The 27556-nt window shown below is 45.5% G+C and overlaps 2 protein-coding genes across 2 annotated transcripts in view; both read right to left on the minus strand.

The window, feature by feature from the left end:
* Nucleotides 1–23512, minus strand: part of LOC121578383 — a 34263-nt gene extending 10751 nt beyond the window's left edge. Inside the window, exons 1-7 of the mRNA XM_041892742.2 lie at nucleotides 23070–23512; nucleotides 22060–22200; nucleotides 21739–21842; nucleotides 16027–16175; nucleotides 9460–9688; nucleotides 9151–9248; nucleotides 8643–8765 (exon numbers count right to left, since the gene is read on the minus strand). Coding sequence (XP_041748676.2) covers nucleotides 8643–8765; nucleotides 9151–9248; nucleotides 9460–9688; nucleotides 16027–16175; nucleotides 21739–21842; nucleotides 22060–22187 — 831 coding nt within the window. The 5' untranslated portion in view covers nucleotides 22188–22200; nucleotides 23070–23512. The remainder of the gene's footprint in view (nucleotides 1–8642; nucleotides 8766–9150; nucleotides 9249–9459; nucleotides 9689–16026; nucleotides 16176–21738; nucleotides 21843–22059; nucleotides 22201–23069) is intronic.
* LOC121578357 (receptor-type tyrosine-protein phosphatase F) overlaps nucleotides 1–27556 on the minus strand; it is a 231295-nt gene that overhangs the window by 138498 nt on the left and 65241 nt on the right. The gene's annotated exons all lie outside the window — the stretch shown is intronic.

Genomic DNA, 27556 nt, shown 5'->3' on the forward strand with positions numbered 1-27556 from the left:
TATGACACAGGCCAACACCCACACCCACACACACACACACACACACACACACACACACGCAATTCATTTAGAGCTGATGGTCTTGGCAGAAATATATAAATACACTACTTGGAAAAGTAGCCAATACAAGGACTGGTGTAACTCTATATGGCAGGCATTTCATTACATTCACAGCACATTTTATTGATCTTGTTGTACAACCACATCCCACGCCACACACATCCCAGGAAACCACATCCCACGCCACACACATCCCAGGAAACCACATCCCACGCCACACACATCCCAGGAAACCACATCCCACGCCACACACATCCCAGGAAACCACATCCCACGCCACACACATCCCAGGAAACCACATCCCACGCCACACACATCCCAGGAAACCTCATCCCACGCCACACACATCCCAGGAAACCACATCCCACGCCACACACATCCCAGGAAACCACATCCCACGCCACACACATCCCAGGAAACCTCATCCCACGCCACACACATCCCAGGAAACCACATCCCCCCCACGCCACACACATCCCAGGAAACCTCATCCCACGCCACACACATCCCAGGAAACCACATCCCACGCCACACACATCCCAGGAAACCACATCCCACGCCACACACATCCCAGGAAACCACATCCCACGCCACACACATCCCAGGAAACCTCCTCCCACGCCACACACATCCCAGGAAACCACATCCCACGCCACACACATCCCAGGAAACCACATCCCACGCCACACACATCCCAGGAAACCACATCCCACGCCACACACATCCCAGGAAACCTCATCCCACGCCACACACATCCCAGGAAACCACATCCCACGCCACACACATCCCAGGAAACCTCGTTTCATTACGAATGGAAAGACAATTTTGAGGGCAAAAAAATAATAAAAAATATTCAAATATATTAATAGTCAATTCTGATTACAACTGCAGATGTCCTCATCTTCTAACCCTTTGTGTTAAATATAAAACATGATTTCCACATGTTAATGTTTCACCAAATGAACAAAAGAAGAGTGCTTGAGAATGATGGCATAGTACTTATTACAAGGGGGTGGCTGGACTGAATACACGGTGGACCTATTGAGTCATCTTCCTACTGACGGACATGGGATCTCTCCACGGTACTCTTCAATGTGGCTTGGAGCTCAGCAGAGATAATAGAGTGACAAAAGTTTTTTTTTTTAAATCACCCCAACTGTTACAAGGTAGCGTTCATCCCTGGTCTGTTGCTGAGTGAGTGGGCATTGTGCTGGAGAGCTAGTTCAGTACAGACGCCTGGGATTCTGCCGCGCTCTTCGTCTTGTGTAATACGCAGCTCGCTTTCTCAAGGGGATTCCTACACACACACTCTGGAGCAAGGGCTTCCTACACACACACACACACACACTCTGGAGCAAATTATTTCAAATCACAGCCTTTTCTTTGAAGAGCTATATTCCAATTATGAGAAATCTGAAAAACGATGGTAATTTCCACCACAATTTTCATCTGTTGAATAATGCTTTTCGTTTTTTTATGAAATTACTGGAGCCCCCCCACCCCCACACACTTCACGGCAGGTAGCTTAGTGGTTAAGAGCGTTGTGCCAGTAACCGAAAGGTCGCTGGTTCTAATCCCTGAGCCGACTAGGTGAAAAATCTGTTGATGTGCCCTTGAGCAAGGCACTTAACCCTAATTGCTCCTGTAAGTCGCTCTAGATAAGAGCGTCTGCTAAATATGTAAATGAATGAATGAATAAAGAAGATTGCTTAGGTTGTAATCTACAGGATCTGAGCCAACAACCACAGTGAGTACAGTTGTAATCTACAGGATCTGAGCCAACAACCACAGTGAGTACAGTTGTAATCTACAGGATCTGAGCTAACAACCACAGTGAGTACAGTTGTAATCTACAGGATCTGAGACGGGGTCTGGGGGATATCATAATATAATATGAAACCGGGTCTGGGGGATATCATAATATAATCTGAAACGGGGTCTGGGGGAGACACCGGGTCTGAAACGGGGTCTGGGGGAGACACCGGGTCTGAAACCTGAAACCGGGTCTGGGGGAGACACCGGGTCTGAAACCTGAAACCGTGTCTGGGGGGAGACACCGGGTCTGAAACCGGGTCTGGGGGAGACACCGGGTCTGAAACGGGGTCTGGGGGAGACACCGGGTCTGAAACCGGGTCTGGGGGAGACACCGGGTCTGAAACCTGAAACCGGGTCTGGGGGGAGACACCGGGTCTGAAACGGGGTCTGGGGGAGACACCGGGTCTGAAACCGTGTCGGGGGAGACACCGGGTCTGAAACCTGAAACCGGGTCTGAAACCTGAAACCGTGTCTGGGGGAGACACCGGGTCTGAAACCTGAAACCGTGTCTGGGGGAGACACGGGTCTGAAACCTGAAACCGTGTCTGGGGGAGACACCGGGTCTGAAACCGTGTCTGGGGGGAGACACCGGGTCTGAAACCTGAAACCGTGTCTGGGGGGAGACACCGGGTCTGAAACCTGAAACCGTGTCTGGGGGGAGACACCGGGTCTGAAACCTGAAACCGTGTCTGGGGGGAGACACCGGGTCTGAAACCTGAAACCGGGTCTGGGGGAGACACCGGGTCTGAAGCCGTGTCTGGGGGGAGACACCGGGTCTGAAACCTGAAACCGTGTCTGGGGGGAGACACCGGGTCTGAAACCGTGTCTGGGGGGAGACACCGGGTCTGAAACCGGGTCTGGGGGAGACACCGGGTCTGAAACCGGGTCTGGGGGAGACATCGGGTATCTCAGCACCACTCTATCCACCCTGAGCAGCTGGTCCAAACCACCTAAGAGATTTAAGAGCTGTGCTGCCTGTTGGAGAAAGGGACTGAACACACTGACGGGATAATTACATTTGTAGCATGGAGGTTTCCTAATGGAAAAGCTATTCATTGCCAATTATATTATATAAATATAATGTATTATGAGGATATTATGATATTAGCAAACTCGCTACTTCGTTTATTAATAATATTATATTTCAAGAGCTCCATTCATTCATTTATGGACTGTAAAAAATAAATACAAATAGCATTATATAAAAATAAAATCACTGAACATTTTCTAAATACTCTGTTTCTTTTATGAGATGATATTTCCTAAGTGGCTCTGTAAAAAGACCAGCTGGGAGAAAACATCATTGACTAGATCTTCCCTGACGACCCCTGTATATTCTGACAGGAACAGGGTGACAATAAATAAATAGGTCATTTAGCAGACGCTCTTATCCAGAGCGACTTACAGGAGCAATTAGGGTTAAGTGCCTTGCTCAAGGGCACATCGACAGGTTTTTCACCTAGTCGGCTCGGGGATTAGAACCAGCGACCTTTCGGTTACTGGCACAACGCTCTTAACCACTAAGCTACCTGCCGCCCCAGGTGCCTTGTCATCCAGTCTGAGTAGAGCTGAGAAAGCACTGATGGATCACAACGCCCAGTAAGCAAGACGGACGTAACAAGGCAGGGGGCCTTTCCTCAAGGCATACATTCTAGGGTATCTATCATAGGAGTGTTATGTTTCTTTGTGACATATGGATGATGTGTGTGTGTGTGTGTGTGTGTGTGTGTAAGGTGGGTGTGTGTGTGTGTAAGGTGGGTTTCCTTATGCCTTATGATGGATGGCCATTCAGCCTCCATTTACTAATATTTAGTTGAAAATATAATATGTTGTAACACAGCGAGGCCCCCGGGGGCAGGACCCACTGGAGACTAGTCTGATGACAGCTGGGGCCTGTATCGAGTGGAAGGGCTGGTAGGGCCGCGTACAGTGTGTGTGTGTGTGTGTGTGTGTGTGTGTGTGTGTGTGTGTGTGAGTGTGTCCGGGTCAGCAGCTCTGGAGATGGGTGTAGGCTACATCTGTAATTGAAGCCTTTGTAAAGGTCATGACCCAGTATGTCGTGACCTCTGATCAATGTCATGGTCACTGGACCCAGTATGTCGTGACCTCTGATCAATGTCATGGTCACTGGACCCAGTATGTCGTGACCTCTGATCAATGTCATGGTCACTGGACCCAGTATGTCGTGACCTCTGATCAATGTCATGGTCACTGGACCCAGTATGTCGTGACCTCTGATCAATGTCATGGTCACTGGACCCAGTATGTCGTGACCTCTGATCAATGTCATGGTCACTGGACCCAGTATGTCGTGACCTCTGATCAATGTCATGGTCACTGGACCCAGTATGTCGTGACCTCTGATCAATGTCATGGTCACTGGACCCAGTATGTCGTGACCTCTGATCAATGTCATGGTCACTGGACCCAGTATGTCGTGACCTCTGATCAATGTCATGGTCACTGGACCCAGTATGTCGTGACCTCTGATCAATGTCATGGTCACTGGACCCAGTATGTCGTGACCTCTGATCAATGTCATGTCACTGGACCCAGTATGTCGGGACATTTTTACATTTTAGTCATTTAGCAGACGCTCTTATCCAGAGCGACTTACAGGAGCAATTACGGTTAAGTGCCTTGCTTAAGGGCACATCAACAGATTTTTCACCTAGTCGGCTCGGGAATTAGAACCAGCGACCTTTCAGTTACTGGCACAACGCTCTTACCCACTAAGCTACCTGCCGTCCATTGATCAGGGACCTCTGATCAATGTCATGTCACTGGACCCAGTATGTTGTGACTTCTGATCAATGTGTACCCTTGACTAGGGCTGTTGCGGTGACCATATTACCGCCACACCGGCGGTCACGAGTCATGAAGGCAGGCAAATTCCACGTGACCGTTTAGTCACGGTAACTAGGCTTCTCCAAGCTCTGATGCTGCTGATGGTCATTAGTAGCCTACCAAACTTGCTAACTGCCTGGTACTCGGCACTCTATTGTCCCTCTAATCACTCTGACATCAATGCAAATGTAATTGAAAATATAATCAAACACTTCATGAGAGCCCATGAGCTCATGTTGTGCAACATTTCTATAGGCTATGCAATTGTGCGAGAAAACAGAGTGATGGCCTCTATTAAAAAGAGGAGGATCCCATCAGCTTTCTATAGGCTAGGCCTACTATATTTATTTCTCAGCTTTCCTAATATTAAGCTCATTGCTTCTCTTTACAAAATAATAATAATAATAATAATAATAATAAGCCATTTAGCAGACGCTTTTATCCAAAGCGACTTACAGTCATGTGTGCATACATTTTTACGTATGGGTGGTCCCGGGGATCGAACCCACTACCCTGGCGTTACAAGCGCCATGCTCTACCAGCTGAGCTACAGAGGACCATAAGTACAGCCTACCTGTCTCGCATGAAAATAAACCACAGGAAAAGCGTCCTCCATTCGCTATTTAAGTGCATAGATGACATGTATTTTTTTCCCGCTGCCCCTGTTTTGATACAGGTGCATGATAGTGGTCCATTCTAAATCAAAACAAATTTCACACATATATTATTTAGTATATCTAAAGACGAGATTAAATCAAGAAAGATCTGATGGGTGAGAATATTAGCCTGTCACTTGTGAATTTATGTATTATCACTTGTGAATTATGCCGAGCTTGTGTGCTGTAAGGCAAAAAACAGAGCATGCCTTTTTTTGTACTTGTTCGAATCATAGTGGCACACCTCATGTAGCCTAGCCCATAGGCCTATATGTTTTAATAAGGCTTGTATCACAACTAAAGTGGCCAAATAACTTCTTAAAATGAAGCACATTCATCCACTTTACAAGGGGTGTAGAGCCTAACTGGCATACATAAGCAGTGTGTGAGTTTCAAGTTTGGGGAAGATCATTTACCATAAAAATGCACCTTTGTAATAAAAGCACCACATGCATAATTGCATTTGCGGTCACTTTTGAGAATGGTGTTTTCCTGCTAATGGAACATTCACACTTACAGCCTACTGCCGTGTGCACATTGCTGCGCTTATAATGTGAAGAAATAGTCTAATCGTTTATCAACATTTTAAGCTCCTCTGTAGTCCTCTGTAGCTCAGCTGGTAGAGCACGGCGCTTGTAACGCCAAGGTAGTGGGGTCGAACCCCGGGACCACCCATAAACAAAAAAAAAAATGTATGCACGCATGACTGTAAGTCGCTTTGGATAAAAGCGTCTGCTAAATGGCATATTATTATTTATTATTATTAAGCTAAACGTTCTGATCTGTTGCGTAAAAATGTTTTTTGATGCTAGTGGTTGTATTCATTTGGGATCTATCGCATCCCACAACTGTCCCAGACTATGTTTGAAATATTTATTTATCTCACAGAATAGAACAGGTCGACCTTTGTACTATGGGGGATAGTAGATTGACATAGACTAGTGCTTTTGCTGTTCGTTAGGCCGACTCATCTTGTTGGCTGACGAAAAGTAAATGTGGACAGTTCTTCCAATATCTTCAATATGCGCCTCGGAATTGGATAAGGACGCGCGCAGTTGAGTCCCCGATGTGTCCGTCTTCACTTGTAGCCTGTGAGAAAGACCCGATCACGTGATGGAGAGCCGTGTGAGTTAGAGGTGCTTCGGAGCGCGCAGCACTCAGGGAGAACGGCACAACGGCCACAAAAGGCATGGATTTTCTTAGGGTGCATTACGGCCACACAAAGGGGATGCCGCCGTGAAATTCGAGGCATTATCAAGTGCTTGTCAAATTGTGAATGAGAGATTGATGAAGTGTGTGCAGCCTGCGCAAAAAACTAAGCAGAGCTCATGCCTTTCAAGCGACATTTTTCAAATCATCATTAGAGTCTCATCATGCAGCCTTACAATGTATTAAAAATCTAAACATTTAGCCCAACGTTTGTTTCACAACTAAAGTTACATTAATATCTCTAAATTAAGCATATAGGAGGACCTGTTTCTTTGTTAACCGCTCAACACAGAATAGCCGCATGTGCGCACTCCCTCAAATCGTTTGGAGAAAATATCCTTTCTATTTTATTCAGCCATGTTCAGTTGTATTCTTCATATTATAAAAATAATGCCACGGAATTCTAAGTAAATCTTGTCTGCTAAATGAACTAGTGTAGCCCACAGCCATTTGGCATAGCCAGATCACGACCTAACATAAGGACAACTCAGAGTATGCCATTCTGTTCTTCTGAAATAGACTACATTTTCTTCATATCATGTTTCTTTAGACCGGTCTAAAATAAATAATGGATTTATTGTGAAGGTGTAGGCGATATTACATGGATGTATTAGACTTTTTTTAAATGTAGATGTTCCAAAGGTCTGCATCAGTGGCTTGTAGGCTATGAGTGGAAGACAGGAGATGCTAAATGTGTTTATGTTAATTAACGGTCAATTACCGTGAGGCCAACAGTTATTTGCTTGACCAATCACCGGCTGACGACACGTCACAGCCCTAGCCTCGACTTCCCTCAAAACAGCTATATCATCTATAAAACACATTTCTGTTGTTTGTCGTAACACGGACAATAAAGTCGGATATCTGAACCAAGAAGCAGAAATATTTCAACATATTAAATTGCATCCAAATTATGCTGCCAACTGAGCAAATATCATTTAAAAAATGAAGTAACCACTGCAATATGTTGTGTGAATTTCATAGTTGGAAATGTAATTTAATTCCTGTTACATCACAATACAGCAGTTAGGGTCCCTAAGCACTCTGTCAGAGTGACTAATGCCACCTGCATTTACTTCATTAGTCAAATCAATCAATTACCTTTCCCTGAAACAAACAAATCAAATCTAGAATGCAGCTTTTAGACAGCAGCGTTTGCATGCAATTACCTCCTACTACAACCAATTGTGTTGAGTTAATGAGCGTCTTAGCAGGGAGAGAGGGAGTGATCGAGAGAGAGAGAATGAAAGAGAAAGGCCAGTAAGTGTGTAATTAACACGCAGCATGCCAATGTTAATGTGGGGAGATCTGAGAACTTATTTCCATACAGCGGAGTGAGGGAAGGAGGGAGGGAAGGAAGGAGGGGAAACAAAGGGTGTTACTCTGATTAACATGGGCCTGGAAATCATTCAACTTTTACTTTGAAAAAGGCATTCATTTTCAGATCCATCTTGCTATTTAATGCACTTAGAATGAAAATGGCCCTGTGTAGCTCAGTTGGTAGAGCATGGCGTTTGCAACGCCAGGGTTGTGGGTTCGTTTCCCACAGGGGGCCAGTATGAAAAATGTATGCACTCACTAACTGTAAGTCGCTCTGGATAAGAGCGTCTGCTAAAATGACGTAAATAAGTATTTCTATGTACTGGCTCCATCTCCAGGGGATCTTGTCTAGTACAGTTAGTCGATTTCTCTTTTGCAGGACTTTGCCGTAGCAGTGCCCTCCGCTTGTAGCTTAACGTTCTAGTTTCACCTATTATATTCTCAAGTGGTGTCCTGTAATTTCAGAGAAAAAATAAAAAACTGAGACAGTATGTTGAGAAAGTGCCAGTATGCTAAGACCCGATCCCTAACACAGGCTTTTCAGGCTTCTGTGCACCGACTCAGCTCCTAGTCTGTCCAAGGAGTTGCAGAGCCAGACCCTCCCCTTTCTAAGCCCTTGTGTTGGGTCTTTCAGTCAGTGAGCGGAATCAGAACGGCACAACCAGTCCACATCTCAAATGTCGTGTGCTGGTTGTCATGACGACGGCGGCGGGGGGCGGGTGCTCTGACACTAACCTGAGGGGCGTGTCCCAGCAGAGCCCACAGTGAATTAGCAGACATGGTTTTGATCTTGAAGAACTCCATGGTGTCCGTCTCCTGGCGGTTCAGTGCGATGTAAGGACAGCTCTGGTAGTCTCCCTTCAAACCAAGTACAGACAAACTTCATTTTAAAACTGCATTTAAAATCATGACACATTTCACAGTAAAATTATAAAAACAACAGAGATAAAACAATCCCAAAAAAAAGGTAATAACGGTGTCTTTGGGTTTCAGAACAGCACTAGATAAAGTAGTGTTGGCCTGCTTATTACTTGTATTAATGAAATAAATGAATACAAGGTTATGGTGGTCCTGTATCACTCAGTTGGTGGAGCATGGCCCTTGCAATGCCAGGATTGTGGGTTCGATTCCCGGGGCCACCTATACTTCAAAAATGTTTGCACACACGACTGTTAGTGGATTAGGATAAAAGCGTCTGCTAAATGGCAGATATTATTGTTCCCGTTGGGTTGTAAAAAGCCACCTTGAGCTGCTCTCCTCCCTGCAGTCTGACCAGGTCCCAGGTCCCCATTTTCCTCAGGACTTGTTTCAGCTCCCCTGTCTGACCGTACGACAGGTGACCTGCAGGACAGGGAGAAACAACAACAACAATAATAATAACAATAATAATAAACAGCGCTTTTTCCCAAAGACACTTAAAAACACATGCAAATGTATATATCTGTCTACCTTCAGGACTACAGTAAGGTGCACATCTGTCTATTCAAGGCATCCATTTTTGTTTTAAAAAAGTATTTGTGACTCAGAAACCCTCAATGCTTCCTCCACTCACCAGACAGCCAGGCAGGAGTGAGTGCATCTGATACCCAGGCTACATAGCCCTCTCTGAAGGAGAGCAGGAACTCGTCGATCTGACTGTGGGAGACCAGCTCCCTCCTCTTCCTCAACTCTTCATCCAGCTGGCAGTCTGGGGCGAGGAAGACTAGTCTGGGAAGGAAGAGCTCCTGACGCACCGACACCCCGCTCCTCCTCATGTACTGCCACAGGTTAGCTGTCTTGGTCTGGAGGGAATATAGATACAATACAGTTGAAGTCGGAAGTTTACATACGCCTTAGCCAAATACATTTAAACTCAGTTTTTCACAATTCCTGACATTTAATCCTAGTAAAAAAAATCCCCTGTTTTAGGTCAAGTTAGGATCGCCACTTTTATTTTAAGAATGTGAAGTGTCCGAATAATAGTAGAGAGAATTATTTATTTCAGCTTTTATTTCTTTCATCACATTCCCAGTGGGTCAGAAGTTTACATACACTCAATTAGTAAATAATGGTAGCATTGCCTTTAAATTGTTTAACTTGGGTCAAACGTTTTGGTTAGTCTTCCACAAGCTTCCCACAATAAGTTGGGTGAATGTTGGCCCATTCCTCCTGACAGAGCTGGTGTAACTGAGTCAGGTTTGTAGGCCTCCTTGCTCGCACACGCTTTTTCAGTTCTGCCCACACATTTTCTATAGGATTGAGGTCAGGGCTTTGTGATGGCCACTCCAATACCTTGACTTTGTTGTCCTTAAGCCATTTTGCCACAACTTTGGAAGTATGCTTGGGGTCATTGTCCATTTGGAAGACCCATTTGCGACCAAGTTTTAACTTCCTGACTGATGTCTTGAGATGTTGCTTCAATATATCCACATCATTTTCCTTCCTCATGATGACATCTATTTTGTGAAGTGCACCAGTCCCTCCTGCAGCAAAGCACCCCCACAGCATGATGGTGTTCTTCGGCTTGCAAGAGTCCCCCCTTTTTCCTCCAAACATAATGATGGTCATTATGGCCAAACAGTCCTATTTTGGTTTCATCTGACCAAAGGACATTTCTCCAAAAAGTACAATCTTTGTCCCCATGTGCAGTTGCAAACTGTAGTCTGGCGGTTTTGGAGCAGTGGCTTCTTCCTTGCTGAGCGGCCTTTCAGTTTATGTCGATATAGGACTCGTTTTACTGTGGATATAGATACTTTTGTGCCTGTTTCCTCCAGCATCTTTACAAGGTCCTTTGCTGTTGTTCTGGGATTGATTTGCACTTTTCGCACCAAAGTATGTTCATCTCGCGTCTCCTTCCTGAGCGGTATGACGGCTGCGTGGTCCCATGGTGTTTATACTTGCGTACTATTGTTTGTACAGATGAACGTGGTACCTTCAGGCGTTTGGAAATTGCTCCCAAGGATGAACCAGACTTGTGGAGGTCTACAATTCTTTTTCTGAGGTCTTGGCTGATTTCTTTTGATTTTCCCATGATGTCAAGCAAAGAGGCACTGAGTTTGAAGGTAGGCCTTGAAATACATCCACAGGTACACCTCCAATTGACTCAAATGATGTCAATTAGCCTATCAGAAGCTTCTAAAGCCATGACATCATTTTCTGGAATTTTCCAAGCTGTTTAAAAGGCACAGTCAACTTAGTGTATGTAAACTTCTGACCCACTGGCATTGTGATACAGTGAATTATAAATGAAATAATCTGTCTGTAAAAAAAAACTGTTGGAAAAAGGACTTGTGTCACGCACAAAGTAGATGTCCCAACCAACTTGCCAAAACTATAGTTTGTTAACAAGAAATGTGTTATGTAAACTTCAGACTTTTTTTAATTGAATTGATGGATCAAACCTTAGCAGTCATTCTGATCTCATTCTCAATGATCAGTGCTTTAGTTTTATGTTGTTAAATAGGATAGATGGGATATGGGCTATGGTTTTCTATTTATTTTCTATTATATTTATACAGTTTTTTCTCATTGAGATAAAATCTCTTTTTCAAGAGACCGGGTCCAACAGAAACAAGGGGGAACAAAGTTTCAGACAAAAATACTTACAAAACTATAAGTTGAATGTGATAGTCTGCCTATAACCAGCCTGAGTAGGCCTATAACTCCCATTCCTCAATCCTCCCCCCCCCCCCCCCCTCTCTGTGGACCACTTTGTCAACCACTTTGAAAAGAAGGTTGACGACATCCGCTCCTCATTCACTCAGCCTATTGAGTCCACTGGTCTCACTTACACATAACTACCCTACGCCTTGACCTCTTTCTCCCCTCTCTCTCCAGATGAAATCCTGCGACTAGTGAGGTCTGGCCGCCCGACAACCCTGCCTGCTCCATCCCATCCCCTCCTCCCTTCTCCAGACCATCTCTGGAGACCTTCACTTCCCTCATCAACTCATCCCTGACCCCTGGCTGACCCTCTAACTTCAAAATGGCCAGTCGCTCCCCTCCTCAAGAAACCAACACTCCACCCATCTGACGTCAGAAACCACTGACCTGTATCCCTTCTTTCTTTTCTTTCCAAAACACTTGGTCTCTGACCAACTCTCTCAGAACGATCTTCTTGACCCTAACCAGTCTGGCTTCAAGACGGGTCACTCAACCGAGACTGCTGTTCTCTGTGTCACGGAGGTTCTCCGCACTGCCAAAGCTGACTCACGCTCCTCTGTTCTCATCCTCCTAGATCTATCCACTGCCTTCGACACAGTGAACCATCACATCCTCCTCTCCACTCTCTCAGGGCTGGGTGTCTCAGACTCTGCACACACAATCCTACCTGGCAGGCTGCTCCTTCTAGGTGATGTGGAGAGGATCTGTCTCCGCACCACGTCCTCTCACGACTGGTGTCCGCCAGGGCTCGGTTCTAGATCCTCTCCTCTTCCCTCTATACACCAAGTCACTGGGCTCCGTCATATCCTCACATGGTCTCTCCTATCATTGCTATGCAGACGACACTCAACTGCTTTTCTCCACCCCCCCCCCCCTCCCTTCTGACACCCAGTTGGTCGACATGCATCTCTGCGTGCCTGGCAGATATCTCAGCTTGGATGTCGGCCCACCACCTCAAGCTCAACCTTGACAAGACGGAGCTGCACTTCCTCTCGGGGAAGGACTGCCCGCTCCAAGATCTCTCCATCACGGTTGACAACTCCACGGTGTCCCCCTCCCAGAGTGCAAAGAACCTTGGCATGACCCTGGACAACACAGTGTCGTTCTATGCAAACATCAAGGCAGTGACCCACTCGTGCAGGTTCATGCTCTACAACATCTGTAGAGTACGACCCTGCCTCACACAGGTCCTAATCCAGGCACTTGTCATCTTCCGTCTGGACTAATGCAACTCGCTGTTAGCTGGGCTCCCCGCTTGTGCCATCAAACCCCTGCAATTTATCTAGAACGCTGTAACCCCCCTGGTTTTCAAACTTCCCAAGTTCTCACGTCACCCTGCTCCTCTGCACACTCCACTGACTTCCAGTCGAAGCTCTCATCCACTACAAGACCATGGTACTTACCTATGGAGCAGCAAGAGGAACTGCCCCTCCCTACCTTCAGGCTATGCTCAAACCCTACACCCCAACCCGAGCACTCCGTTCTGCCACCTCAGGTCTCTTGGCCCTCCCACCCCTACAGGAGGGCAGCTCCCCCTCAGCCCAGTCCAAGCTCTTCTCTGTCCTGGCACCCCAATGGTGGAACCAGCTTAGCTAATAATCATTAGCTAATAATCATAAGCCTAATCATTAGCAAGTCTTTCAAGTATAGTATATTCTTCAGCAAGCAGTGAAGCTACATTTTATCAGCGTTTTAACAACCACAAATAATGACTCATTCAGTGTAACTCATAAAGTATGTTTTTGGTGGGTAATGTTCTTCTGACACACTATGGAAAGCAAAGTTTAGGAAAATGATGTTACCCCAAATTCACCATTGCAAGGATTTGATGATCAAATATCCTTCTAAACCTGTAGTTTCAAAAAGGTCTGACTGACTTGTTTTGGACTCCAATCTAAACGTCTGCTTTGTCCTGGACCTTGACTGAGTCACAGTCATACATTTACATGTAAATTAGTTGATTAACACTACAGCAGAGCAGGGTTCGGTAAATTCCCTCCCAAAGTAGGGGCCTCTTGATTTTGAACGGCTGTAATTATGTTTATAGAGGGGGGAAAACAGGTGCTTCAACACAGCTGTCACCCCTGTCTATCAGGGCAGGATAGGAGTCACTCATTTCCATACACTGTAGATCAGGCCCTCAGGGGTGTCAAAACATACGGGCCAGATCTGGTCCGCGAGCCCATTCAATCCAGGGGGGGAACATTGAAATGACCAAAACCAAATATGAAACTGTGTAGAAATGATAATGGACCGACATTTATAGTCTTCCTTCTCTGTCCAGCTTCCTAACGGTCACGGAAACGAGAGCTAATCAGTCAACGATGGATAGAGGAAATCTAATCCATTTTAAGTGCGGCCCTCCGGACCTCGGTGAAGACCGCAGGCCGAATAAACCTGTGGTGCGCGTGGGGCAGAGGTTGGATAAGAGGAGGTTGGAGCTTGGCTGGCAGAATTAAGTGCCAGACCGCAAATGCTCACAACAACTAGGCTACACATCCAACTAGGCTCCACATCCAACCAGGCTCCACGTCCAACTAGGCTCCACATCCAACTAGGCTCCACATCCAACTAGGCTCCACATCCAACTAGGCTACACATCCAACTAGGCTACACATCCAACTAGGCTCCACATCCAACTAGGCTCCACATCCAACTAGGCTCCACATCCAACTAGGCTACACATCCAACTAGGCTACACATCCAACTAGGCTACACATCCAACTAGGCTCCACATCCAACCAGGCTACACATCCAACCAGGCTACACATCCAACCAGGCTACACATCCAACCAGGCTACACATCCAACTAGGCTACACATCCAACTAGGCTCCACATCCAACTAGGCTACACATCCAACTAGGCTACACATCCAACCAGGCTACACATCCAACCAGGCTACACATCGGCATCAGTTCTCATCTGTTTAGGCTGTCTAGGCGAGGGGTTCTCATAGTGGGGTCCACGTACTGCTGGGGGTCCGCGGCCAGATAAAAAAAACATATACACTATCGGTCAACATATTTAGAACATCTACTTATTCAAGGGTTTTTCTTTATTTTTTTAACTATTTTCTACATTGTAGAATAATAGTGAAGACATCAAAACTATGAAATAACACATATGGAATCATGTAGTAACCAAAAAAAAGTGTTAAAACAAATCAAAATATATTTTATATTTGAGATTCTTCACCTTGATGACAGCTTTGCACACTGTCTTCATTATTATTCTACAATGTAGAAAATAGTCAAAATAAAGAAAAACCCTTGAATGAGTAGGTGTGTCCAAACTTTTGACCGGTAGTGTACAAACCTGACTCAGTTACACCAGCTCTGTCAGGAGGAATGGGACAAAATTAAAAAATTGTCATATAAAATGTTGTTATCTGGCCGCGGACCCCCTGCAGTACGCAGACCCCACTTTGAGAACACCTCAAAGTTTTTACATTAATATTACTAACAACAGATTTAACGAATTTTGGCCAAGGGATCTGTGGAATAAGTTTACAGGGTGTAATACAATACAATATTATATTATTATTATCTACAACTTATGTTCTTAAACCCTGGGCAACATGGACCTGGGAGACTCAGAGATATTGGTATCCACAGTACATCAATTATCCATTATTTTACATAAATGCACTGTAATTTAAGATGTAAAACTGCTAAGTTCTCTCTGTCTCATGGCAAAATGTGTAGAGCTGTAGGATATTAGCTTTAAAGCTGTAACAACGACAAAGAAATATATAAAAAAACAAATCGCTCTGCCCCATGACAAAATTTGATGAATTGCAGGAAATTCGCTTGAAAACTGCCAAATACTCTCTCCGATGCCAACAGGTGAGCCTTTAAAATGTTCCTTCCCAGGGCCTGAGACTTGTTCTGTCCGAACATGCACTGCCAAAGTCATAGAAAAAAACATTTTTTATCTCACTCAAGTTATGAAGGGGGTCCCTGATGAATTTGCTACCACAAGAAAAGGGGGTCCCCAGCCCCCAAACAGTTTGGGGGCCCCTGATACAGACTTCATACTGTATGCTTTCGGACCACTAGTCTATGTGATTGACTCAGCAGGATGTTATCTAGGCTGATACATCCCTATATTGTTATTTATTTTGCTCTTTTGCACCCCAGTATCTCTATTTGCACATAATCTCTTGCACATCTATCATTCCAGTGTTAATACTATTGTAATTATTCTGCACTATAGCCTATTTATTGCCTTACCTCCATAACTTGCTACATTTGCACACACTGTATATATATTTTCTGTTGTATTTTTGACTTTATGTTTTGTTTTACCCCATATGTAACTCTGTGTTGTTTTTATCGCACTGCTTTGCTTTATCTTGGGCCAGGTCGCAGTTGTAAATGAGAACCTGTTCTCAACTGGCTTACCTGGTTAAATAAAGGTGAAATATATATATATTTTTTAATACGTTGTTTTGGTCTAAAGGTGTAACCTATTTACCATGATGGCCTCAAGGGGGTCTGCCACCTGTTCTATGGAGGTGTTGGTAAGGTTTTGGTCCCGTTCTTTGAGCTGAACGTGCCAGTTCTGCTGCCGGGAAGACACTGTTCCTCTCCAGGGCTTCACGTCGATGCAGAACACCCCGTGACCTTAGGAGAGAGATAGAAGAGGTGTTGTTGTAAGTTAGAGCAGGGGCCCTCCAACCCTGTTCCTGGAGAGATACCCCAGTTGTAACTAACCTGATTCTGCTCATCAACCAGCTAATTAGTAGAATCAGGTGCGGCTAGATTAGTGTTGGAGTGAAAACCTACAGGAGGGTGTCTCTCCAGGAACAGGGTTGGAGTGAAAACCTACAGGACGGTATTTCTCCAGGAACAGGGTTGGACAGCCTTGATTTAGAGTTGATGCTCAGTATGTTCATTAGCACCTCTGATTGAAAGCAGCCAGTAAGCACGGTGTATATCTAATATATACTGAGTGTACAAAACATTTCCATGATATGGACTGACCATGTGAAAGCTATGATCCCTTATTGATGTCACCTGTTAAATCCACTTCAGTGTAGATGAAGGGGAGGAGACAGGTTAAAATTATGATTTTTAAGCCTTGAAAAAAATGGAGACATGGATTGTGTGTGTATGTGTGTCATTCAGAGGTTGAAAAAAATGCAAGTGCCTTTTAACGGGGTATGGTAGTAGGTGCCAGGCGCACCGGTTTGTGTCAAGAACTGCAACGCTGTTGGGTTTTTCCACGCTCAACAGTTTTTTTGTGTGTATCAAGAATGGCCCACCACCCAAAAGACATCCAGCCAACTTGACACAACTGTGGGAAGCATTGGGAGTCAACATGGGCCAGCATCCCTGTCAATGTTCACTCTAAGCTGCGCGCAGTAGCCCCAAGACTTCCACGCCGCGCAGAAGAAATATCAGCCCACAGAGAAGCACGAGATTTAACTTCACTCAACTTTCTAGAGTTTTCCCTGTTAGTTAACACTATCAACGTTTCCCTTTACATTTTAGTCATTTAGCAGACGCTCTTATCCAGAGCGACTTACAGTTAGTGAGTGCATACATTATTTTTTATACTGCCCCCCCCGTGGGAATCGAACCCACAACCCTGGCGTTGCAAACGCCATGCTCTACCAACTGAGCTACATCCCTGCCGGCCATTCCCTCCCCTACCCTGGACGACGCTGGGCCAATTGTGCGCCGCCCCATGGGTCTCCCGGTCGCGGCCGGCTACGAAAGAGCCTGGATGCGCCACTCGGGAGGTTAAATTGGAGGTTTACCTTTACTGTGGCAATTGTGATTGAATCAACGCAATATTAGCCACTTTCATTGCAACGTCCCGAATCCAAACTAACTACGCAAGAGATTTAGTTGTAGGCAGAACGCATCCGAGTAGGATTCTATTGCATTGACACGCACTACTCAGCCCCTACTCTACACAGACCGGCATTACTCAGCCCCTACTCTACACAGACCGGCACTACTCAGCCCCTACTCTACACAGACCGGCACTACTCAGCCCCTACTCTTCACAGACCGGCACTACTCAGCCCCTACTCTACACAGACCGGCACTACTCAGCCCCTACTCTACACAGACCGGCACTACTCAGCCCCTACTCTACACAGACCGGCACTACTCAGCCCCTACTCTACACAGACCGGCACTACTCAGCCCCTACTCTACACAGACCGGCACTACTCAGCCCCTTCTCTACACAGACCGGCACTACTCAGCCCCTACTCTACACAGACCGGCACGACTCAGCCCCTACTCTACACAGACCGGCACGACTCAGCCCCTACTCTACACAGACCGGCACGACTCAGCCCCTACTCTACACAGACCGGCACGACTCAGCCCCTACTCTACACAGACCGGCACGACTCAGCCCCTACTCTACACAGACCGGCACGACTCAGCCCCTACTCTACACAGACCGGCACGACTCAGCCCCTACTCTACACAGACCGGCACGACTCAGCCCCTACTCTACACAGACCGGCACGACTCAGCCCCTACTCTACACAGACCGGCACGACTCAGCCCCTACTCTACACAGACCGGCACGACTCAGCCCCTACTCTACACAGACCGGCACTACTCAGCCCCTACTCTACACAGACCGGCACTACTCAGCCCCTACTCTACACAGACCGGCACTACTCAGCCCCTACTCTACACAGACCGGCACGACTCAGCCCCTACTCTACACAGACCGGCACGACTCAGCCCCTACTCTACACAGACCGGCACGACTCAGCCCCTACTCTACACAGACCGGCACGACTCAGCCCCCTACTCTACACAGACCGGCACTACTCAGCCCCTACTCTACACAGACCGGCACTACTCAGCCCCTACTCTACACAGACCGGCACTACTCAGCCCCTACTCTACACAGACCGGCACTACTCAGCCCCTACTCTACACAGACCGGCACTACTCAGCCCCTACTCTACACAGACCGGCACTACTCAGCCCCTACTCTACACAGACCGGCATGACTCAGCCCCTACTCTACACAGACCGGCACTACTCAGCCCCTACTCTACACAGACCGGCACTACTCAGCCCCTACTCTACACAGACCGGCACTACTCAGCCCCTACTCTACACAGACCAGGGCGGCATAACCAATCACAGCTGCAGTAGGCCTATATGCAAATAGACCATTGCCATATATGGATCCGTGCCGTGTACTTTCAACTGGACTGTGTTTACAGTATGAGCGGTCGTGAGTAGATGCGCTTGTTTTGAGATCAAAGCGAGAGCTGCATGTAGCCACGTGAGCACATTTTGTTCACATCCTTTGCTAATTAGTGAGTTATTAGCCCAGTTATAGATCATTTGTAGTCAGCAATAGGGGAGTGATTGCTTCCTACAAGAGCACAAAACGTTGTACATTTCTAGAAAAACCAGTCAGGTAAAGAGCTTTTTCTTGTCTTAAAGTGGCAGTGTTGTATTTTGGTTTCTTGCATCAAACACCACAACATTTTCAGTCATGTTTTTATCAAAAGTCTCATGGAATATAGGTCTACGTTGAACACAACACATTGGCTGCTACTGTAGGCTGAATGACAAAACAGATATTTCTATGTTAAAATATGATGGGATGCATTTTCTCCATTGTTTTTTGATGGTAGGCCACTCTGATCAAATAGCCACAGTAGCCTACAAGGCCACTTAAAACTGTAACTTAAAGCCATTATCCCAGAAACCCTAGACCCACCCCAATTTGCATACCGCCCCAATGGATCCACAGATGATGCAATCTCTATTGCACTCCACACTGCCCTTTCCCACCTGGACAAAAGGAACACCTACGTGAGAATGCTGTTCATTGACTACAGCTCAGCGTTCAACACCATAGTGCCCTCAAAGCTCATCACTAAGCTAAGGACCCTGGGACTAAACACCTCCCTCTGCAACTGGATCCTGGACTTCCTGACGGGCCGCCCTCAGGTGGTAAGGGTAGGTAACAACACATCTGCCACGCTGATCCTCAACACGGGGGCCCCTCAGGGGTGCGTGCTCAGTCCCCTCCTGTACTCCCTGTTCACCCATGACTGCATGGCCAGGCACGACTTCAACACCATCATTAAGTTTGCCGACGACACAACAGTGGTAGGCCTGATCACCGACAACGATGAGACAGCCTATAGGGAGGAGGTCAGAGACCTGGCCGTGTGGTGCCAGAACAACAACCTCTCCCTCAATGTGACCAAGACAAAGGAGATGATTGTGGACTACAGGAAAAAGAAGAGGACCGAGCAGGCCCCATTCTCATCGACGGGGCTGTAGTGGAGCAGGTTGAGAGCTTCAAGTTCCTTGGTGTCCACATCACCAACAAACTATCATGGTCCAAACACACCAAGACAGTCGTGAAGAGGGCACAACAAAACCTATTCCCCATCAGGAGATTTGGCATGGGTCTTCAGATCCTCAAAAAGCTGCACCATCGAGAGCATCCTGACTGGTTGCATCACTGCCTGGTATGTCAACTGCTCAGCCTACGACCGCAAGGCACTACAGAGGGTAGTGCGTACGGCCCAGTACATCACTGGGGCCAAGCTTCCTGCCATCCAGGACATCTATACCAGGCGGTGTCAGAGGAAGGCCCTACAAATTGTCAAAGACTCCAGCCACCCTAGTCATAGACTGTTCTCTATGCTACCGCACGGCAAGCGGTACCGGAGGGCCAAGTCTAGGTCCAAAAGGCTTCTTAACAGCTTCTACCACCAAGCCATAGGACTCCTGAACAGCTAATCAAACGGCTACCCAGACTATTTGCATTGTCCCCCCACCCCTCTTTTATACTGCTGCTACTCTCTTTATTATCTATGCATAGTCACTTTAACTCTACCTATATGTACGTTTTACCTCAATTACCTTGACTAACCTGTGCCCCAGCACATTGACTCTCTACCGGCATCCCCTGTATATAGCCTTGCTACTGTTAATTTACTGTTGTTCTTTAATTATTTGTTATTTTTAACTTATCTATTTTTTTTTTTTTTTTTTTTTTGGGGGAATGGATCAGCTTAATATTGCAGATAGATTGTATCTTCTATCAATGTAATTGTCTGCATCACTTCCAATCCCCCATGTTTTTTTTTTATTTTTTTTTATTTTTTATATATATATATATTTTTTTATATATATACTCCCCTTTATTACTTTTCAACCCCACCATCCTTTCCCTACTTGGAGTAAATTAGTGAACAACAATTCCCAGGCCTCCACTTCCGGTCTATACTTACTATCTACACCTTATGGACACAGTTAATTTTACAATAATTCTATTATATATATACATATATATATACACATATACATACATACATACATACATACATACATATCATTATTATTATTATTATTATTATTTATTTATTTTTTGCTCCTGAACTACTTCTACTCTCAACCTCTCCGATCGTTTTCATGATGTCCATCCGGTTTGCTTCTATATGCCATATCTTTCTAACTGTGCTCTTTCCCAAAAGCTCCCAACATACAGCCTATATACTTATTATGGACACAGTATGCTTTACATTATTAGCTATCTTTGTTATTATTTGTTGTTATTTGTTATTAGTCCCATCCTTCAACTCTATTCAATACCTCCCATCTATCTCTTAACACCATCCATATCGGATTTCTATTTGCCATATATATTTCAACCGTACTGTGATGTTTTACAAAAGTTCTGAACCTTTCTATTCTCATTGCTTCTACAGATTGAGAGTTAAAAATAAACAGCTTTGCTAAAAGTATTATTATATTATTGATTGATTGACTATGGCTTTTCAGATCACCCAGTAATGCTATCTGCAAGGTTAGTTCCAGGTAAATATTGCAATCCTTTAGCCATTCCTGGACCAGTGTCCAAAAACAAGCTTATCTATTTTTTACTTAACACTTATTTTTCTCAAAACTGCATTGTTGGTTAAGGGCTTGTAAGTAAGCATTTCACTGTAAGGTCTACTACACCTGTTGTATTCGGCGCATGTGACAAATACAATTTGATTTGTTCCCAGTAAACGTGCGCTGGAAGTTGCGCAGAATTTTTCACAATTTTCAAGTTTGCGCTCAGCAGAACTGAAATTTGCTCAGTGGCGGAAAAAAAAAATGAGAGAGGGAACATTGGTTAGGAGACAAGTCAACAACACAGTACATAGGCCTAGTTCGTTTTAACGCTCACCTGTGAGGATGACAAGGTCGACGTCGTCTCCCTTGGCGGTTTGAAACTGGGTCGGGATTCGTAGGTTGCAGAAAATGTATTCTTTTTTCAGGCCGCCAAGTTTCCTAAGACAATATTGGAAAGAAGGGGTCAAAGGTCCTTATGCATTTTACTATATATAGCCTACGTACAACCTGACCCCCCCATACTGTAGTCTAGCTAGCTACCACTGTAGAGGAGAAACTAGACCATCTCGTTGACAGCCTCACCATACGTACAGAACACACTGGAATAAATCCCTTACACGTTCAATCAATCATTTAGACCTTGACGTTGGCCTACCTGCCACGTTGGATAAAGTCCTGTACTGTTAGGGTAGGCTGTGTACTCTCTGCTTTGGTGGCCGCTGTAGCAGTACCGGGTCCTGAGGATAAGTGGAACTGGGCCAGCCGGTTTCCAAACTGAAACATCCTTCTTGTGGATCTGAAACAACGAACCAAACTTCATAATCACTGGGACAAACTGAGCGTACAAAACATTAGGGAACATAGACTCACCAGGTGAAAGCTATGATCCCTTATTGATGTCACCTGTTAAATCCACTTCAATCAGAGTCTATGAAGGGGAGGAGACAGGTTAATTAAGGATTTTTTTAAGCCTCGAGACATTAATTGTATATCATTCTGAGGGTGAATGGGAAAGATAAAATATTGAAGTGTCTTTGAATGGGGGTATGGTAGTAGGTGCCACTCTCAACAGTTTCCCCTGTGTATCAACAATGGTCCACCACCCAAAGGACATCCAGCCAACTTGACACAACTGCAATGAAGTCAACATGGGCCAGCATCCCCGTGGAACGCTTTCGACACCTTGTAGTCCATGTCCCGACGAATTGAGGCTGTTCTGAGGGCAGCAACTCAATATTAGGAAGGTGTTCCTAATGGTTTGTGTATGTTGCTATAGAAGTGGAGGGGTGTAGCTAGATAAATGTTGACATAAAAGCGCATCACACTACAGGAAAGTAAAAGCTCATTTAGACGGCTACAACTTAACAACAAGAATATATAGCTTGTAACAACATAAAAATAAATGTTTTTGACTGTGCTCTTGGAGGGAGCAAGCACAGCATGTCCCAGCTAATTACAATCTATTTGGACAACGTATCATTACATTAGCACGCTGTATTTAGCTCCAACTTCTATATTGCCGATGTCAACAAGCGTGCTTGTTCACGACAAACACTCAAACATGAACTTGACCAAGCGGTGACATGCGGAGGAAACAAAGCAAAAAGCAAGCCAAGTCATTCCAAGACAGATGATAATGCGTTAGAACAACAGACGGAGACATACGTTGAACTCTTCCTTAGTAAAGCCAGAGAAAGTCGCAAACAGGAGTCAGTATTGTAGCATCTCTTTGCGGATGAGGCAGCCGATATCCTTTCCAGCCGTCCAACTCGCTGCAGTGTAATTCTATCCAGGAACGACGTTTCACAATCACGGCTCCGTTCCTGGAAGACGTCAACAACAAACCCCCGTGGAGGTCGGATTTCACCCAGGAAAATGTCACGTCGGTCTACACGTCATTTGGGAGCAATACATATATTTTTGGACATTTTAGTCTTCACGTTCAACTGGAGAAACACAAACTAACAAGTAATTCAATATAAAAAAAAAAAGTATGGGGCGGGCCAAGGTGTCAAATTCTGAGCGAGCAGTAGGATTCAGTTCACATTGCCATGCTCATTGACTGTGGGGAGATTCCCGTACCAGCAGAACATAGACACATGGCTAGCATAAACAAGTCATATGATCTTATGGTATGCGTGTGTGTGCTTAATTCAATAACAGGAGGAACATGTTCTCTCCCCCTCCACATCCTTCCTCTCTTATTATGTAGCTAGCTACTGTACATCTCTAACCAGGGGACACAGGACAATACCTCTCTAATTATGTAGCTACCTCTCTAACCAGGGGGGGCATGGGACAAGACCTCTTATTATGTAGCTACCTCTCTAACCAGGGGGGGCACGGGACAAGACCTCTCTTATTATGTAGCTACCTCTCTAACCAGGGGGCACGGGACAAGACCTCTCTTATTATGTATCTACCTCTCTAACCAGGGGGGCACGGGACAAGACCTTTCTTATTATGTATCTACCTCTCTAACCAGGGGGGGCACGGGACAAGACCTTTCTTATTATGTAGCTATCTCTCTAACCAGGGGGGGCACGGGACAAGACCTTTCTTATTATGTAGCTATCTCTCTAACCAGGGGGGGCACGGGACAATACCTCTCTAATTATGTAGCTACCTCTCTAACCAGGGGGGGCACGGGACAATACCTCTCTAATTATGTATCTACCTCTCTAACCAGGGGGGCACGGGACAAGACCTTTCTTATTATGTATCTACCTCTCTAACCAGGGGGCACGGGACAAGACCTTTCTTATTATGTAGCTACCTCTCTAACCAGGGGGCACGGGACAAGACCTTTCTTATTATGTAGCTACCTCTCTAACCAGGGGGCACGGGACAAGACCTCTCTTATTATGTAGCTACCTCTCTAACCAGGGGGCACGGGACAAGACCTCTCTTATTATGTAGCTACATCTCTAACCAGGGGGCATGGGACAAGACCTTTCTTATTATGTAGCTATCTCTCTAACCAGGGGGGCACGGGACAAGACCTTTCTTATTATGTAGCTACATCTCTAACCAGGGGGCATGGGACAAGACCTTTCTTATTATGTAGCTACATCTCTAACCAGGGGGCACGGGACAAGACCTCTCTCAAATGGAAGAAACACAAAATAACTGTCAATCTCCCTCGGCCTGGGGCTCCATGCAAGATCTCACCTCGTGGAGTTGCAATGATCATGAGAACGGTGAGGAATCAGCCCAGAACTACACAGGAGGATCTTGTCAATGATCTCAAGGCAGCTGGGACCATAGTCACCAAGAAAACAATTGGTAACACACTACGCCGTGAAGGACTGAAATCCTGCAGCGCCCGCAAGGTCCCCCTGCTCAAGAAAGCACATATACATGCCCGTCTGAAGTTTGCCAATGAACATCTGAATGATTCAGAGGAGAACTGGGTGAAAGTGTTGTGGTCAGATGAGACCAAAATCGAGCTCGTTGGCATCAACTCAACTCGCCGTGTTTGGAGGAGGAGGAATGCTGCCTATGACCCCAAGAACACCATCCCCACCGTCAAACATGGTGGAAACATTATGCTTTGGGGGTGTTTTTCTGCTAGGCGGACAACTTCACCGCATCAAAGGGACGATGGACAGGGCCATGTACCGTCAAATCTTGGGTGAGAACCTCCTTCCCTCAGCCAGGGCATTGAAAATGGGTCGTGGATGGGTATTCCAGCATGACAATGACCCAAAACACACGGCCAAGGCAACAAAGGAGTGGCTCAAGAAGAAGCACATTAAGGTCCTGGAGTGGCCTAGCCAGTCTCCAGACCTTAATCCCATAGAAAATCTGTGGAGGGAGCTGAAGGTTCAAGTTGCCAAACGTCAGCCTCGAAACCTTAATGACTTGGAGAAGATCTGCAAAGAGGAGTGGGTCAAAATCCCTACTGAGATGTGTGCAAACCTGGTGGCCAACTACAAGAAATGTCTGACCTCTGTGATTGCCAACAAGGGTTTTGCCACCAAGTACTAAGTCATGTTTTGCAGAGGGGTCAAATACTTATTTCCCTCATTAAAATTCAAATCAATTTATAACATTTTTGACATGCGTTTTTCTGGATTTTGTTGTTGTTATTCTGTCTCTCACTGTTCAAGTAAACCTACCATTAAAATTGTAGACTGATGTCAGTGGGCAAACGTACAAAATCAGCAGGGGATCAAATACTTTTTTCCCTCACTGTAGATATCTCTCTAACTAAGGGATGTAGCTCAGTTGGTAGAGCATGGCGTTTGCAACGCCAGGGTTGTGGGTTCGATTCCCACGGGGGCCAGTATGAAAAAAATATAAAAATGAATACACTCACTAACTGTAAGTCGCTCTGGATAAGAGCGTCTGCTAAATGATTAAAATGTAACTAGGGGGCACGGGACAAGACCTCTAATTATGTAGCTACTTCTCTAATTAGTGGGCACGGGACAAGACTGTGCAACCGAGCATTGTTGCAAACGCTTGGTATTGTTGAATTTCTTGTTATTGAAAAGTAGTGGACAGGATAACATAGAAATGCAGTGCCAAAGAGAGCCAATGAAAACACTGAACACTGTCATATACGGTAGCGAGAGGGTGAGGGAAGAGGGCCTCAGGGTAATGTCACCTACGGTAGCGAGAGGGTGAGGGAAGAGGGCCTCAGGGTAATGTCACCTACGGTAGAGAGAGGGTGAGGGAAGAGGGCCTCAGGGTAATGTCACCCACGGTAGAGAGAGGGTGAGGGAAGAGGGCCTCGGGGTAATGTCACCTACGGTAGCGAGAGGGTGAGGGAAGAGGGCCTCAGGGTAATGTCACCTACGGTAGAGAGAGGGTGAGGGAAGAGGGCCTTTTGTAGAAATACCTCTGCATTGTGTGGATTAATGAGCTGCCCTGTTTCAAGTGGAGAAACCTTTTTATTTTATGTGTGTTATTCAACGTATCATACGGATGCGTTGGAAATTCAATTGAGGTGTTGCATAATGCTATGGGCATTTCTAGTGTTCTTGAGGTAGCATAGATCACAAAATGATCTGCAAGTTCTCAGATGCAAGACTACTCAATGTTTTGTGGTGTGGCAATGCTTTTCATTTGAAAGTATAATATTATCTTTTTTTGGACCTAAGATACACAAAGAGCTACTGATACACACTGATACACACTGATACACTGATACACACTGATACACACTGATACACACTGATACACACACTGATACACACACTGATACACACTGATACACACTGATACACACTGATACACACTGATATACACTGATACACACTGATACACACTGATACACACTGATACACACTGATACACACACTGATACACACACTGATACACACTGATACACACACTGATACACACTGATACACACTGATACACACACTGATACACACTGATACACACACTGATACACACACTGATACACACTGATACACACACTGATACACACACTGACACACACTGATACACACTGATACACTGACACACACTGATACACACTGATACACTGACACACACTGATACACACTGATACACACTGATACACACTGATACACACTGACACACACACTGACACACACTGATACACACTGATACACACTGATACACACTGTTACGGATACAGGTATCCTGTGTTTTTGTGTGTTTCTCTCCTTCTGCCCTAATCACAGGTGTCCTGTATGTTCCTGATTGGTGGTCGTTGAGGTGTCTGCTGATTGGACCAATCAGTGAACATTCCTGTGCATTGCACCACCTGTTACTCGTTTGTTCAATCACACATCCCATTGTATAAAAACCAGTCTTGTGTTTGTTGAGAGAGAGAGAGAATATTTCCGTATGTGAGTATGGACACGGTGGTGTCCTGGTTTTGATTACTCACTAAGTTGCTGTTTACTATGATTGGTACTTCTGTTAGACTACTGTTTTGTATGTGAGTAATGGATACTGTGATGTCCTTTGTTTAGAGTACTCACTAAGTTGCTGGTTACTCTGTTTGGTAACTGTTGTGTGTTTCTGGGAAAAGGGGAGTTTGAGCTAGCTGCCCTTGGGCATACATTTCCCGTAGAAAGAACTGTCTATAAACACTAGTTAGACCTGAGCGGACCACCTACTGTATTTTTGTATGGTAGCAGTAGCCTAGCGGTTCTTCAGGCAGGCTAGAT

This window comes from Coregonus clupeaformis, chromosome 1 (assembly GCF_020615455.1).
Source record: "Coregonus clupeaformis isolate EN_2021a chromosome 1, ASM2061545v1, whole genome shotgun sequence".
In the NCBI taxonomy this organism is placed as follows: Eukaryota; Metazoa; Chordata; class Actinopteri; order Salmoniformes; family Salmonidae; genus Coregonus; species Coregonus clupeaformis.